This window comes from Artemia franciscana, chromosome 2 (assembly GCF_032884065.1).
Source record: "Artemia franciscana chromosome 2, ASM3288406v1, whole genome shotgun sequence".
Taxonomy (NCBI): Eukaryota; Metazoa; Arthropoda; class Branchiopoda; order Anostraca; family Artemiidae; genus Artemia; species Artemia franciscana.
The window spans coordinates 51284448-51302860 of NC_088864.1; the positions used below are offsets into that span (position 1 = coordinate 51284448).

At 35.1% G+C, this 18413-nt stretch overlaps 1 protein-coding gene across 5 annotated transcripts in view; it reads left to right on the forward strand.

Moving 5' to 3' along the window:
* LOC136043340 (uncharacterized) overlaps nt 1-18413 on the forward strand; it is an 88718-nt gene that overhangs the window by 61751 nt on the left and 8554 nt on the right. For all 5 annotated transcript variants that reach the window (XM_065728272.1, XM_065728265.1, XM_065728280.1 and 2 more), the window contains one exon: nt 6617-7660. In XM_065728272.1, the coding sequence (XP_065584344.1) occupies nt 6617-7660 (1044 nt within the window). The remainder of the gene's footprint in view (nt 1-6616; nt 7661-18413) is intronic.

The following is an 18413-nucleotide window of genomic DNA, read 5'->3' on the forward strand; positions in this document are numbered from 1 at the left end:
TCAGTGTGTACCCTACTTCTCAAGTTGTCAACCCCTTGAAACTTTCAAACTAATATATCTCATGAAGGAATTTTTTTTACCAAAAAATAGATGGCATATACTTTGATCAGCTCATCAAGAGCTATAGATTGCCGTCGAAAAAAAATTCTATTTATCTTAGTTCAAAAGTTGATTTTTTTTTTGCCGTAGGCCAACTTTCTAACGTCACCATTTAGAAAGGAGCAAAGGATAAGCTCCAATTTCTTTAGCAATGACAGAACTTTTAAAGTTTAAGAGGCCATAGTCACCAATCCGATAGTCATGACATCAATCAATTCCATAGTCAACAATCCGGCCTGAGGTCCACACTTTCCGTAAAAACCGCACAGGTTAGACCCTTACCAGTTTCCAGGAATAAGCCAAGATCGGCGGTATAGGAAAAAAAACTGGGACAAAACCAAAGTGTTGCTCTCGCAACTCAATTAAAAGTTCTGGTGTCCTTTTAAGAGTTAAAAGTGATTGGATCGAAGTAGGAATATAATTTTCCCAAAAAAATGCATTTTAGGTATCTACTACCTGTTATTATTTATATGATGTCATGATATCATGTGAAATTAAAGTTAAAAAATAGTGCTTGCCTCCGGAGTTTTGTCAGGAAAATATTAATACACGAAATTCAACATTCAGTTTAGATTGTGTCCCAGTACCTAGAGGACGCACCAGTGCTTAGTGCTTAGGGAAGTGCTTAGGCGTATTGAGCGGAGGGGGCTATTCGAGAGGTTAACCACTAAACGAACAGTTTTATAGGACTTTAAAAACAGTTTTTATGTTATGGCAATGGTAATTGCATGTGAGCAGTAGTTCTTAAAAGACTGAGACAGAATGTCAAACCTTAGTGTATGGAGTGGGGCTCAGAATTGTGCGGGCGTACGACATAATTCTTGGTTATTTTCATGTTTAACATTCCTCCTTACCTTTTTTAATCGAAAAGCAGAGAGTTCTGTCGGAGAAAATACCTTAATTTAGCCTGAGGTTCCCAATGATTAAACTTGCATGTAAAAACTTTATTATCATGATAATATACTCTGCTACATGCACATCTGATTATTATATACGCTAATAATTTTGCTAACATATGATGCATTCTATATTAAAGAAAAAAAATGGTTGATGGCAAACAGAAAAGTCCTGGTGAGTTTGATGGCAGAGAAGTAATAAGTTTGATGTTAAACGCCTCAATAAGACGGGTACACGATTGGAGTTCCTTGCAGAAGGAAATGATCTTGAAGAAGCTGATAAGTTTTTATTTGATATACATGGGAAATTTAGTTCAGATCCAGCAGAATTGTAAAAACCGACTAAAGAATACAAAGACGGAAATAAATTAATTGCCAAAAGATATAAGCAAGGACCTGATGAAAAAATACTGTCTTGACCTAGAAATTAGCATTCAGGGTCCTTCAGCAGGAATCGACCCCTGTTTCGAAACTAGTTCAGTTAAGCAATAATGTAGTACCTCAAGTGCTTTTTGTTGTCCCATGGAATTTCGCCATTTGGAATTCGATCAACTGCAATTCACCAATAACGGTAAACATTGTTGCGAAGCTTTAAAGACAGCGGAAGAGGTCATGCAATTTCTGAACGACTTTGTCTCTCACTTTCCCTCTGGAGCACAACTTTTTTTTCTGTTCTCATTTGAATATAAATTTTTTCTCTAAGATTTTTTTTGATAACCAATTTCTATCAGAACCTTTCCTATTCTCTATTCTTTTTTTAAGAAAAAGTATTTTCAAAAAAATATTTGTTTTGAGGTTGGAAAAAATATTATACAAGTTATAGTTTTACATAAAAATAAAAAAGTTGAATTTTCAAAAATCTCATTTTAAAATAGAATTTACATGATATGCGAGGGAGTTAATTAGGAGGGCTAAGGATGCTAGCTCAATATCATGGATACAACAATGGAGATAGCCTAAGGTTATCAATACAAATATTTATTTTCATTGTCCTGGGAGTTCATTCAGCTAATTTTAAATGGGGATTGAATTTTTGAAATGATGGGCTATTGAATTCAAAAAGCTTCCTACTACTTTGGATTTCTGACAAAATTTCCAAAATATCCGAATTTCTACCCGAATACTGTTAAGACATTAATAAAATCGTCTTACCGCATTATCTGATATTCCAGAAAGCTCTAGAAAATGGTTATGCAAATAGGACTGTCTCTATTCATGCCCCCGATACTACTCAGATTTGGTTTAGTTTGGTGAAGTCCTTTTCCAGCCTACTGTAATATGTTTTGAATTAAATTTTTATGTACCATTCTCTTGCGCGAGCATTGGCTTTCCTATAGCTGTTTTCATGCCACGCCTATTTCTTTCTGTTGGTGTTTATTTAGCTTTCCAGTCTAGGATTCCATGCTGGAAATGAACTGTAGTTGCAAACCCCTCATGCAATAAAACTAAATGTTACACAGCTTAAAAAACTTAAACATTATCGAGATTTTGGTAAACATTTTCTGATGTTCTTATGGGAAGAAGAATAACTAAGCGTGAAAAAAAACTCTTAGGCTAATGCTTTGAATCTTTCTAGATAATGTGCTTCAAGTAAGTTGAATGAATATTCAGATTATGATGGATTTAACCTCATACCTATCTTGATTAGAAAGAATATATGAACAATTTGAAAAGCAAATAGATTAAATGAGTTGCTTTTAGCGAAGCAATCTTCTACAAAAGTGAAGCTTTCATTTTAAGAATCAGGTCTGAGGGGAGCGGTAGTTCTCATATTTTTTTTTTTATGGCATAGCAATGTATGAAATTAAGAACAAAAAGAAATTATTTGATTTAAATGAAATCAAAGAATGACGTTACTGTTTAAAAGGAACACAAACCATCATATTTATGAGGGGAAATCCCCTAACAAACTCCACTTTTTTGCTAAGCTTTGACATTTTCCCTAATCACCAAAGAACAACTGCTCTGGAACAAGGCTAATGTCAACAAAATAAAATAGGGTCTTTCACAATTTTCAACACTGGAACATCTTCCAGATGTATCTTTGCTTTATATTTCTGATGTATCTTTGGTTTCAATAGTACAGTTTTCAGTTTGAATCACTTAAAAGACAATGGGTTGCAAAATTACTGAGTTCACGAAAGCTTTCAGCATAGCCCTATGAAAGTATAGATTGAAGAGCCAGATGTCAAGGGAAACCCCCTTCCCACGCCCTTATATACAAAATTACAGATTTCTATTTGGTATAAGTTTTAATATTCAGACTAAATTTTGACTCTTTGTTTTTATTTTAGGACAGATTCTTTTATTTGTTTTGTGTTTGATTTATGCTAATATATGTTCTTTCTGTTTTTGAATTGTTATATAAATTTAGTTAGACTCACTTTCGTTTGAATATGACTATTTGATTTTTTTCTACAAATAAAGGTTTTGGAAAATGTTTTTCAAAATTGATTCGACCCAAAAAGATCTTTATTATAAACAAACTTCCAGAAAAGTCTCGCTCAAACAAAAACAAAATCTCTTTTATAGAATCTTTCAAGAGATGGATATCTTAGGATGTCTTCCGGTTTTGAGGTTCTAATTACTATAATTTTGCTTAGGGTCTAAAATGAAAATCACCCTATTAGACTTAACTTATCAGAGAACCCTAACTTATCAAAATTATTTTCAAAACTGTTTATCTTTTTTCCAGATTAAAGATCACGGATCCTTTTTTTTTCAAGGTGATCGTATTAAATCAATATTTGTTTTTTATAGCAAGATTTAGCAAATTACAGCAATCGAATCGACCTGTCTCATAGAATACCAAAATAGGGTGCATTTGAAGGAAAATTAAAAATTCTTGTGCCATTTTAAGAGTTAAAGCGATTGGATTGAAGTAGGAATCTAATTTTCCAAGAAACTGCATTTTTAGGTTCTACTACTTGTTATTGTCTATGTGACGTTATGTCATCATGGTCAAATTCAGTTTAAATTGTGCCCCAGTCCTTAGAGGACGAACCAGTGCTTAAAAGTATACGATTTGGGTTCCATGTAGACGGAAACAATTTTGAAGAAACTGATAAGTTTTTATTTGATCTACATGGCAACTTTGATTTAAATCCTGCAGATTTGCAAAAAAAAAACGACTAAAGAATACAAATATGAAAATAAACTAATAATGAAAAAACATCTCGGCAAGGAACTGATGAAAAAATACAGCCTTGACCTATAAATTAAAATTCAAGGCGTTTCAGCAGGAATCAACCCCTGTTACGAAGCCAGTTCACTAGTATTTTCAGAAACGCATTTACTGCAGCAACAACGCATTACTTAAAGTACTTTTTTTTGTCACTTGGGAACTTTCCATTTGGAATTCGACCAACTACAACTCAACAATGACGCTAAACAGCGCTTCGAAGCTTTAAAGACAGCAGAAGAGGTCGTGAAATTTTTGATCGAGCTTTTTTCTGTTTTCATCTAAATATAAATTTTTTTCTCCAAGATTTTTCTTTGTAACCAATTTCTATTAGAACTTTTTCTGCTCTCTAGTTTTTTTTTAAGAAAAAATATTTTCAAAAAAAAATTGTCTTCAGGTTTAAAAAAAACCTTATACAAGTTATAGTTTATATAGAAATCAGATAAATGAATTTCAAAAAATCTCATTTTAAAATATAATTTGCTTGATATGGGAGGGAGTTAATTATTAAGACGCTAGCTCAATATCATGGATGAAACAATGGAGATGACCAAAAGTTGCTCATACAAATGTTTATTTTCATTGTCCTGGGAGTCCATTCAGCCAATTTTAAATGAGAAATTGATTTTCCAAATGATGGGCCATTGAATTCAAACAGCTTTCTACTACTTTGACCTATTTCTGACAAAATTTCCAAAATATCCGAATTTCTACCCGAATATTGTTCGGACATTTATAAAATTGTCTGACTACGTTATCTGATATTCTGGAAAGCTCTAGAAAATGGCTATGGAAATAGGGCCATCTATACCCATACCCCCAATGCTCCTCATATATTTTGTTTAGTTAGGTGACATCCCATTCCAGCCTACTGTAATATGCTTGAAACTAAACTTCGTTGTACTATTCTCTCACGCGAGCATTGTCTTCCTATAGCTGTTTCCATGCCTCTTTCCCGCCTCTTTCTTTCTGCTGGTATTTATTTAGCTCTGTAGTCATGCCATGTAGTGATGCCATGCTGCCATCTGTATGCCATCTGATGCCATCTGTAGTGATGCCATGCTGAAGTGCACTCTGTCATTCGTCTATTCCGTACAAATGAAACATTATTATAAACCACTTATTATTTGAATTTAGTTGAATCAACAAAGCTGAATGAATATTCAGATTATGATGGATTTAACCTTAGACCTCTCCTCATTAGAAAAAATATATGAACATTTTGAAAAGCAAATACACTAAATGAGTTGCTTTTAGCGAAGCAATGTTCTAGAAAAGCTAAGCTTTCATTTAAAGAGTCAGGTCTGAGGGGAACGGTAGTTTTCATATTATTTATTGCAAAGTAATATTTACAATTAAGAACAAAAAGAAATTATTTAATTTAAATTAAATCAAAGAATTACATTACCGTTTAAAAGGAACATAAATCATCCTATTTATGTGAGGATATCCCCTCCCTGACCCTCTACTTTTTTTGCTAAGCTTTGAAATTTTCCCTAATGGCTAAAGAACAATCGCTCTGGAACAAGGCTAATTTGGAAAAAAATAAAAAAGGTTCTTTCACAATTTTTCAGCAATGGAACTTCGTTCTAATGCTTTTTTTCTTTTGACAGTACAGTTTTCTGTTTAAATCATTTAAGAGGCAATCGGTTTCTAATTTGCTGAGCTCAGTAAACCGTTCAGCATAGCTCTATTAAACTTCATATCGAAGAGCCAGATGTTAAGGAAAACCTCCTTCCCGCCCCCTCAAATACAAAGTTATAAATTCCTGTTCGTTTTAAGTTTTAACATTAAATCCGAACTCTTTGTTTTCATTTGACGATATATTTCTTTTATTTTCTGTTGTTTTTTGTTGTTGTTTTTTTTTGGGGGGGGGGGCTACCTATACTAATCTATGTTCTTTCTGTATGTGATTTGTAATATAACTTTAGTTGTGCTCGCTTTTGTTTGAGTATGGCTATATCTTTTTTTTTTACAAATCCATTTTTTTGGAAAATGTTTTTAAAATTGATTAGACCCAAAAAAAAAATGTTTCTTAAAAACAAATTTCCAGATAAATTTTACGCTAACAAATACAAGAAAATCTCTTTTATAGAATCTTTCAAGAGATGGATATCTTAGAGTGTCTTTTGGTTTGGAGGTTCTAATTACTGTAATTGTACTTTTCGAAGATTAAATTTAACCTTATCATAATCACTACTACTTGTTACTGGTCACATGCAAAGCCGCGTGACGCCATTACAGCACAAAACAATGCTTTTTGTTGTTACAACTCCTGGTTACAGGGTTGCAGGATTAGAACTTCCAGAAGGAGAAGAGCTTACGACAGGGAGATTGAAGCTGGAGTCTCCAAATTTTCCAGGCACAAATTCATGAATTGTTTAGCTACATTAAGAAGATTTAGAACTCTGGGGTAATAATACATCAACTTCTATTTCAGGTTCTATGGCAGATATCATAAAAGTTGTACAAAATGGAGTACCTTAGAGGAAAATCTTGAAATTCAAGAAGAGTTAAACAGAGAATACAAGTTGAAAAGAGGACAAAAGTCAAAAAACAGAGACATCGCAGGAATATTTTTGACTCCTGTGCAAAGAGTAATTTTGGAAAGTGACCAACCCTATCTACATATTGTTGGCCTACCAGGGACAGGAAAAACTTATTGTTTGTTAATGAAAATGGTCGATGTATATTTTGATATTTTGCAGGGGTACAAGCAAAATAATGAAACAATTAATGAAATTATACTTGTTTTCCATCTAAATCAGGAAACGCTACGCTATATTAAGAACATCTTCTGGCAAACAGTTGAGAGCCTACTTTCAGGGAAAAAAATTAAGAAGAAAGAAGAAGTTCCTAATAAAGACTTAATAAAATTTATTAGCCATAGAATTCATATCGAAGTTAATCACAGTTTTCGTGATTTCATCGATATTGACACAAACAAAACATTTCAGACTAAGGATTATGATTTAAGTACTAAATTTAAAGTATTTTGTGACGATGTTTCTTCAGATGTTTTGAACTTTGACAATGTGGACACGATGAATGAAATGTTGGTAGCGATCGATCGGTCAAGCTTTTGCTGGTGTACGTCATACTGTGTTAAATCAATCATGAAAAACTTTTATAGGCCTTTAGCTGTCGTAAAAGTACAAAACAACAAAATGTATGATTATAGTCAATATGTCTATCTCAAGGACAGCCTAAGATATACCGCCCGAATACATGCTCTTATCGATGTGGTTCTAAATTTGAATGACGGCACTGAATTGTGCCATTTAGGACTCCCTACATTTAATAAAAGTGATTTTAGCTCTGGTACAAGAGTTCTAGGACAAAAAAAGCCTATGCTTATTCCGACTAGAAACAATGATGATATGGACAAAAAAGCATATGAATTATGGCAAAATTTGATTAAAAAGGAACAACTTAAAGAAAATGAAATAGCTGTTATCGAGTGTGTACGATATGAATCAGAAGGGTGAGTTAGTGGATTTGTCTCTCTTAGATACTAGGCTCGTGAAGAAACAAATCTTAGCCAAGGGTCAGGGGATCTTCTTCAGCACCCGGTATGGTCTTCCCTATTCAATATCACTTTTATTTTTTTTATCTCTAGCGAGAGGATGAGGACCTTCTCCTTTCTTCTAAGGTTTCATCTGCGGGATGGCCCAAATGGGGTCGAAAATACAATAATGTCTGTAAAATCTATCAGTTATCTTATTTTAAAAATTTCAAAAGTGGAAATGAATGTACCCTCTGCATTTGTAAATAGGACAGAAATGAAATTATTGAAGAATATGGAGGTAGATATAAAGTGAAAATACTTTTCTGAATGAAAAAGAAATCATTGAAGAAGGTTTATAGTGATATTAGTATTACAACTAGATGCTTCAAATTCGTTATAGTTTGGCCATGGAATTTTTTAGAAGGGGATCCACTCCAGGAATCCATTAATTGTTTTACTCTCTATTTCCAGTATTTAAATGAAACTCCGATTCTCTTATTTTTCATTGAAATGCCTAATAAGCGCTGATAATAATAGTTAATATAAACTCCCAATTCTAATTTTGCAAGCTCCAAATTCTGTAATTTGTAATTCAAACGTCAAACCAGCGATGAGAACACTATTCCTTACGTTTCGGATTCATATACTAATCCATAAATGTACAACTGCTACTATATATTAAGCCATGCTGACGTCTTGCTATTTTAGCTTTTCTAAATATTTCTTTTAACCAGCTTCAAAAAAAGAATTAACATAAATATGCTAAGAATTATGACTGAAATTAGACGCATTTCACAGAAGGCCAGTGCTACTCGCGGGACATTTGTCTCTGCATCAGCATGCTGTACGAAATGTCTGCCGAGAATGGAATAAAGTGAATTTAAACAAAATATGTATATTTTCCTCACAATTTAGAAATGTTGCGTGCACATATAAGCGATACCAACCCACTCTCTTTTTATATTGTTATCAGGAGTATCCTACTGTACCAGGAGTCCGAGCTTTGCTTGTGAAGAGAATTATAGACATAAAAACGATAGTCAGTGTAACCCCCCTTTGTAAATGTATATTTCCGAAGGGTATATTTCCAGGATATATTATACCCTGATTTACAAAAGAAAATATTTTGTGGAATTTTTATCGAATTCATTTTTTTAAACAAAGATACAAAGGTGAAGGTAATTTTCAAATACTAGGAGTCAATTTTCCATTCCAATTTTTATCCCTGGCAATTTTTAATTAAACTAATCTTTCTGCCGCAATGATGCCAACATATGTTCAGATTTTGTGGATATTCTTTGTCAAACAATACCCAACGGATAAGTTAATAATTCTAACTTTATTTTTGAATACTTTCAAATTTGAAATACAGTCGCTATTTAAATGTGGGGAATGTGTCATAATATTATGTTACACAATCTGTGGTAATGCTGTGACTTATCCTGTATCTTTATTTAGACAGCGCTATTGCGCTACCTATCATTTTGTTTCGGCTTTGTGTGGCCCGCTGATATCAATGCTATTTATTAATATAAATCGGTGAGCCCACAAATAAATAAATTTAACAGAGAATCATAAATATTATTCAATAAATCACGTATATTAAAAGTTTAGTACCATAAATTAATTCTTACTGAGTCAAAATCCATGCAAAATTATGAGTAAATGAACAGTACGATACTTGGGGCTATTGTAATAAAGCTTGGTTAAATTATGAGATTAAACATAATGTGCTTGACGTAGGGGCTGGGGGAAATGGAGGAGGGATGTGTACTGCAGCATTGGTGGTGAATCTGGCTGATAAAAGCCGAGTTTATACGACATTCACCTTCGACCATCTGAAAGCTTGTTTATGCTATACTACTGACATCTGCAGCAGCTCAAACCTGACAATTTTAGTAAAGGCAGAGCACCAGCACTTATATTTACGATTGTTTACTGAGTGTTTATTGTTTATAATGTATTGCGTAATGTTTTTAAGTTCACCAAGTAGCGTGTTTGTTAAATAGTTACTTTTCTTCACTACCGCTTGAATAGTACCTACTTCAATAGTACCCCATCTTGCCCCCCTTCAATAAAGATGCTATAGCCACACCCGTGTTATAATTTTCATTTAGATCACTTTCTTTTTTGGGATGTTTTCCCCCTGTTTTAGAAAATCAGACAAATTTTCTCAGGCTTGTAAACTTCGATTCGTAACTTTAACCCCAATAAATAACATATATTTGGAATCAGTATATTTTTTTTTTAATATTTATTGTGAAGCAAAAGCCTCTTTAGGCCATGGGAAAAAATAAAATTTGCACACAAAATCATAGCACAGGTTAATATCACATAACAATAACGAAAGAAAGCACATAACAATAATAATAAAACAACATAACAGTTACAAAAACAAAAAAACTAACATAATAAGGAACATAATACCTTCAAATTAACTCACTTAGGTACACATAATAGATAGGTAGACAGATTTGTATATCTATATATATAAAAATAAGTTGTCTGTCTGTGTGTCTGTCTGTCAGGTGACGTCATGTTTCTGTGTCGACTGACGTCATGAAGTTAGTTGTCGTTATTTTTGCTATGACGGTGACGTCATTAAAGATATTTAAGACATATATGTTCACGTAGAAATCTATTAATGTTTAAGTTTAAAATGACTGATGAACTTACAATGGCAAAAGCCGATGAAGATGCTCAAAGAGTCTATGCCAAAAAACTTGCTGCTGATAGAGAAAGTCAGAAAAGAAAGCGTGCCGAGGAATCAAAAGAACAGCAAGGAAACAGGCTTGAGGCTAAAGAACGCAAAACCGCGCAGTTAGATGAAGATCCACCTGGACAGCGAGAGTCAAAACATATAAAAACTGAAAATGATAGCGATGATGATTGGGTTTGGGATTTTGACTTGGATAAGGTCATCAATGCCTACCAGATTTTAGTTAAAAAAAACAAAGGTTCGGCGATATGTATTTCATAGTGAAGCTGAAAAATAAAGAAGAAAAAGAAAACTGAAAAAAGAAAAAATGTAAAAAACTAAAAAATACTAAAAAGAAAAAACACTCAAAGAGAAATTACAGACCGGGACACAAATGACGACCGGGACAGAGGGAATATAAATAACGACCGGGACACTCAAAGAGAAATTACAGACTGGGATACCGGGACATAAATGACGACCGGGACACAGGGAATATAAATGACGACCAGGACACAGGTATTTAAGAATATCGTTCATAGACAAATTTTTAATTGTAAGAAGACCGTTGAAAGAGAAATTTCTAATTGTAAAATGACTGAAGAACCTACAATGGCAACACCCGAGGAAGCTGCTCAAAACGAATGTATTCAAGCCGAGGTAGCTGAGTTGGTAAAGCGTTATGTTTCAGGTTCTAGGTCCGAGAGGCTCCAGGTTTGAACCTTGGCTTTAGCATTAATACAAAAGAAGAAAAAAACTAAAAAAGGTAAAAACTACAAAAAACTGATATGGCGCGTAACGACTTATGCGCGCGGGGGGGCTTGGGGGGTTGCGAAGCGCCCCACCAACTAGGTGTTGGGGTGGCGCGAAGCGCCACCCCAACAGCTAGTATCTATATATATAAAAATAAGTTGTCTGTGTGTGTGTGGGTCTGTCTGTCGGGTGACGTCATGTTTGTGTGTTGACTGACGTCATGAAGTTAGTTGTCGTCATTTTTGTTATGACGGTGACGTCATTAAAGATATTTAAGACATGCGTTCACGTAGAAATCTATTAATGTTTAACTGTAAAATGACTGATGAACTTACAATGGCAACAGCCGAGGAAGATGCTCAAAGAGTCTATGCCAAAAAACGTGCTGCTGATAGAGAAAGTAAGAAAAGAAAGCGTGCCGAGGAATCAAAAGAACAGCAAGGAAACAGGCTTGAGGCTGATAGAGAAAGAAAGAACAGAAAGCGTGCCGAGGAACTACCAGAGCAACGCGAAACCAGACTTGCTGCTAAAAGAGAAAGTGAAAAAAGAAGGCGTGCCGAGGAACTACCAGAGCAACATGAAACCAGACTTGCTGCTAAAAGAGAAAGTGAAAAAAGAAGGCATGCCGAGGAACTACCAGAGCAACATGAAACCAGACTTGCTGCTAAAAGAGAAAGTGAAAAAAGAAGGCGTGCCGAGGAATCACAAGAACAGGAAGAAATCAGGCTTGCTGCTGATAGAGAAAGTAAGAAAAGAAAGCGTGCCGAGGAATCAGAGCAACCTGAAAGTTATCGCCTGGCATTCAGGTACAGCCCAGTCGATGATTATAGCTTGAGTAGATGTGTTCAAATCGGGACTATGTCTAAAATTTCTCCCTATTGCAAGGCCTTGAAATTCAATGGTGAAACAATGGGAATGTGTTGCGCCTCAGGAACAGTTAAACTTCCTCAATTGGCTGCACCACCAGAGCCATTGAAGATTTTCCTTACTGGAACTACGTCAGAATCTAAGCGTTTTTCGTCACAAATCAGAAAATATAACTCATGTTTCCAAATGACGTCGTTTGGAGCCCAAATCGAAAATCCAGATCAATTTATGTCTACTTTCAAAGTAAAAGGGCAAATTTATCATAGAGCAGGGTTCCTTCTACCATTCTCAGGCGAGAATCATAAATTTTTACAATTGTACTTCATCAGTGATAGAAATTCTGAATTGAATGCACGTTGCGAAATTTCTCCCAACGTTGAAAGGACAATCGTTTCCCAATTGCAACATCTTTTCCACGAAAATAATAATTTAGTGCGTCTGTTCAAAACAGCCATCGATTTGATGCCTACTGATACGCATAAAATTGTTATTTCCGCTGACAAAACGCCATCTGGCCAACATGTGCGTAGATACAATGCTCCAACTATCGACGAAGTGGCAATCGTTATGGTCGGTGATCAGTTTTTACCTCGAGATATTATTCTTCATAAGCGAAACGCTCAGTTGTTAAGAATTGCTGAAAGTCATCGATGCTACGATGCCCTACAATATCCTATCATTTTTTGGGATGGAGCCGACGGCTATCACTTTAATATTAAATTGATGAATCCAGTCACTAACAAAGAAATGAAAAAGAAATGCAGTGCAATGCATTATTATTCCTATAGACTAATGATTCGGCAGGATGAAGAAAATTTTATTTTAAAATGCCGTCAATTGTTTCACCAATTCGTCGTTGATATGTATGCTAAAATTGAATCAGAACGTTTGCTATATATCCGGCTGAATCGGACCAAGCTCCGCTCTGAACAATACATTCATTTGCGAGATGAAGTTATAAATGACGGTAATACCACAAACGTTGGAAGATTAACAATTTTACCTTCGTCATATGCTGGCAGTCCCCGTCATATGCATGAATATGCTCAAGATGCTATTGCGTATGTTCGTCTCTATGGTCGTCCAGATTTATTTATTACATTTACATGTAATCAATCTTGGGACGAGATACTGCAGCTTTTACTTCAAGGACAATCGGCAGTTCATAGACATGACATTACGCCCCGTGTCTTCCGGCAAAAGTTGAAATCACTGATAAACTACATAGTAAATTTTGAAGTGTTTGGGTCAGTGCGATGCTGGATGTACTCAGTGGAATGGCAAAAACGAGGTTTGCCACACGCATATATACTAATCTGGCAACATAAAAAAATTACTTCGAACGAAATTGATGATCTGATTTCCGCTGAAATACCTGATGAAAATGTCGATAAGGGGTTACATGATATTATTGTAAAAAATATGATACATGGACCTTACGGTGCACTGAACGAAAATTCACCATGCATGGCCAAAGGAAGGTGCACAAAGCAATATCCTCGACTTTTAGTATCAAACACAATTACTGGCAATGATGGTTACCCACAATATAGAAGAAGATCTACTGAAGATGGCGGTAAAACAGCAATAATAAAGAAGCGTAACGGTACCACCATCGAAGTAGATAACCAGTGGGTTGTTCCATATTCCCCATTATTATCAAAAACATTTAATGCACACATAAACGTTAAATACTGTAACTCCGTAAAGGCAATCAAATACATATGTAAACACGTCAACAAAGGCAGTGACATGGCAGTTTTTGGCTTGCAGCCCGAAATCAAAGATATCGACGAAATCGTACAATATCAGGCTGGAAGATACATAAGCAGTAATGAAGCTGTTTGGCGAATTCTTTCATTTCCGATACATGAACGTAGTCCAGCTGTTGTTCACTTAGCGGTACATTTACAGAATGGTCAACGTGTTTATTTCTCGGAAACCAACGTGAAACAAAGAGCCCTGTATCCACCGGATACAAAGTTAACTGGTTTCTTTTCGCTTTGCAAAAATGATTCTTTTGCAAAAAAAACTGCTGTATACTGAAGTTCCTTCGTATTACACGTGGAATACTAAAAATAAAGAATTTGAACGTCGAAAACAGGGTAAGTCAGTCGACGGCCAACCTACCATCTTCAAAGATACCACGATAGGAAGACTCTACACCGTTCACCCCAATCAACATGAATGCTTCCTTCTACGCCTGCTTTGGTGAATGTACCCGGTCCGACATCCTTTGAGTATTTGAGAACTGTAAACGGTACTATACATGACACTTACCGTAGTGCATGCCAAGCTCTGAATTTATTGGAGAATGACTAACACTGGGATAACTGCATCAATGACGCGTGCGAAACGTCAACTCCAAGTCAAATTCGTGCATTGTTTGGCATCATTTTAACAACTTGCTCTCCATCAGCTCCTACAGAGTTTTGGGAAAAATATAAGTCAAAAATGTCTGAAGATGTACTCCATCGAAAACAGTTAGAGACGTCAGATGTGACTTTTGATTTTACATCAGAAATTTATAACCACACTTTAGTTATTGTAGAAGATTTGTGCGTACGTATGGCAAACAAACCTCTTCAGGATTTGGGAATGCCTTCACCTAACCGTATTGCTGCAATTTCGACATGTGTAGAATCGGATCGTGAACAAAGTTACAGTACGAGTGATATATTGTCGTATGTACAAAATAACATTTCCAAGTTAACGTCGGAACAAAAAGAAATTTATGATACGATAATGCATTGTGTCGATAACAACGTTGGAGAAATTTTCTTTTTGGATGCGCCAGGAGGTACTGGTAAAACGTTTGTGGTAAAACTGATTCTGGCATCAATTCGATCAAAAAATGATATAGCGTTGGCAATTGCGTCGTCCGGAATAGCCGCAACATTGCTGCCTGGTGGAAGAACTGCTCATTCCGCTTTGAAATTGCCTCTGAATTTGCATTCTACAGAAACTCCCACGTGCAATATTTCCAAATCATCTGGGATGGGTAAAGTATTGCAGCAATGCAAACTTATTATTTGGGATGAGTGCACAATGGCACACAAAAAATCGCTCGAGGCTCTGGATCAATGCTTGAAAGATTTGCGAGGGAAGTCGAAACCCTTTGGCAGCACATTAATATTGCTTGCGGGAGATTTCAGGCAAACATTACCTATAATACCTAGATCAACTCGTGCAGACGAAATGAATGCTTGCCTGAAAAATTCTAATTTATGGGCACACTTAAAGACATTAAAATTAACTACAAATATGCGTGTCCGACTGCAAAACGATGACTCTGGTCAAACATTTTCAGATCAATTGCTGGCAATTGGAAACAGAAAGCTCCCAGTAGACTCAATTTCAGGACATATACAACTACCTGCTGATTTCTGTAATTTAGTGACGTCCAAAAATGAATTGATTGAAAAAGTATTTCCGAATATTCTAAACAATTATAAAAATAATAAATGGCTAAGTGAAAGAGCGATTCTTGCACCCAAAAATATAGACGTCCACGAAATCAACAATATTGTTTTGACCAAGATTCGAGACCAGGCAGTCCTTTACAAGTCAGTCGACACAGTTTTGGAACCAAATGAAGCGGTTAATTATCCATCTGAATTTTTAAATTCCGTGGATCTTTCAGGGTTTCCACCACACGTGCTACAACTAAAAATAGGCGTACCAATAATACTTTTAAGAAATATCAACCCACCAAAGCTTTGCAATGGCACGCGACTTGCCGTAAAAAAAAACAATGGAAAACCTAATAGAGGCCACAATCTTGACAAGGCCTTTTGAGGGTGAGGCTGTTCTTATTCCTCGCATTCCCATGATTCTAACGGATCTGTCTTTTCAATTTAAAAGATTGCAATTCCCAATTCGATTAGCATTTGCAATCACCATTAACAAAGCTCAAGGTCAATCATTAGAAAAATGTGGTATAGATCTTAATACTGATTGTTTTTCCCATGGACAATTGTACGTTGCATGTTCGAGGGTCGGTAAACCTGACAATCTATTTATATGCAGCGACAATTGGACAGCGAAGAATGTTGTATATTCGCAAGTTTTACGCAGTTAATTTGTATTGTATCTATCTATCTATCTATCTATATAAAAACGAGTTGTGTGTATGCATGTTTGTTTGTTTGTAAAAAGAGCGTTTGCATATGACGTCATTATTAGTACATAAGGCTTTGTATATGCACAGACAATGGGAAAGCCAAGAATGTTGTATATTCGCAAGTTTTACGTAGTTTGAAACACATATATAAATCTATCTATATTCACAGGTGGGACACAGGGACACAACTACAATGGCGCGTAACTAATATGGCGCGTAACGACTTACGCGCGCGGGGGGGCTTGGGGGGCGCGAAGCGCCCCACCAACTAGGTTTTGGTATATATATATATATATATATATATATATATATATATATATATATATATATATATATATATATATATATATATATATATATATATATATATATATATATATATATATATATATATATATATATATATATATATATATATATATATATATATATATATATATATATATATATATGAAAAGAGACCCACTCTGCACAGTATGCTTGCTTCAACGTCTAAAAGAAACGATGATGGTTTGCGAGCATCTTACAATATCTCATTACTTATAGCGATATCTTGAAAACCGAATTCAAAAGAATTCCTTTGAGGAAGAACACTGTACAAAGACATATTGATGAAATAAGCCCTGATATTGAAAGTTTCTTATGTAATTATCTGCAAACAACTCATTTTCCTATGCAACTGGACGATTCAACCTTACCCGGTATTGAAGCATTATTGTTGGCATATGTTCGATTTGTTATGGATCGAGAAATTCATGAAGAGTTACTGCTCGCGAAACCTTTAAAGACGGACAAGAAAGGTGAATAAGTATTTATTGTCCTGAATGATTTTTGAAGCAAAAATCGATTCCATTCACAAATGTTATTTCGGTGGTAACACATGGAGCTCCTGCCATGATCGGGTGATATCGTGGGTTAACAAGCCCTCTTTTAAAAAATCATACCAGAGGTAACTGCAATTCACTGTCATCTGAAAAATTTGAGTGAGAAATTGCACCAATCACTTCAATTTGTGATTAACGCAGTTAACAAAATAAGAAGCAATGCATTGAATACGCGTTTATGGCACAATTGTGCGATGAATATGATGAAGAATTTCAACGATTGCTCTGACATACTGAAGTACGTTGGTTATCGAAGGGTGTATGTTTAACAAGATTTTACTCAATTTTTGAATCAGTACTAGAGTTTCTGGAAAGTAAAGATCCGGATTTAAGAGGAAACCTGATCAATTCGAAAGAAGACATCGCGTGTTCGACATATTTGTTCAACAAATTTAATGACATTAACTTACAATTACAAGGGGACAGTCTCAATTTAATAAAAGCAAAGGGTGTAATTTCAGCTTTTCTTGGAAAACTGAAATATATGAAGCAAAATATTAGTCGGCTTGAATTTCCCTAGATTTTAAACTTGTCACAGGTAGAATGACTTAATGAGGATATTCAGACATCAAAATTAGATTGGAAAATGTTCTGACAATGGAAATACCACCATGGATCATAAATCCATTTGATGAAACAGGATTGGGCAATATTAACAAGAAGAGCTACTCGAGCTTAGCACTAATGAGGAGCTGAAGGTGAAATTTAAAAGAGGGTATCAAACATTTCGGTTGCAGACAGAGATATCCCAAAAATATCTTAGAATGTGGGTAATTGCATAATAGCGTTTCCCTTGTCATATCTTATCGAAAAGAGTTTTAGTGTCGTTACAAAACTTTTAACAGAAAAAAGGAGCAGATTGAATATCACAGAACGGGAAGATCCGCGGTTATTCCTATCTAAATTAAATCCTTATATTGATAATTTGCCATCAATTCATCAAGCACATTCTTCCCATCAACATCATCGTCTCCTTCCTAATTAAATCCTAATAGGCACGTGATCCAGCCCAGCTAGTGCACAACCTCAACATTGACACAAAAAGAAAGCAGAACTAGTCTAACAACCCTATGATCTATAACGCTTGGAGTTTTAACCAAACTAAAGTAAAATCTGCAACTTCCTTATACTTTCTTGTCCTTCTATCCAAATAACCAAATTCTGCTTTTCACAAAAATCCAAACAACAAGACAGAAACCTCAGAGTAACTACCCTGTAATTTATAATACTTGGAAAAATAAGTAGAAAAAAAAATTAAAACCCGAAAAATAAGTAGAAAGGCACTCCTTCTTCATTCCTTGTCCTTCCATTCAAAATGTCCAAATCCTGCTTACTGCAAAAATCCAATAATTTTTTACCCTGATTATTGTTTTTCCGATGGGTATCCTTAGTCGCCCTCTTAAT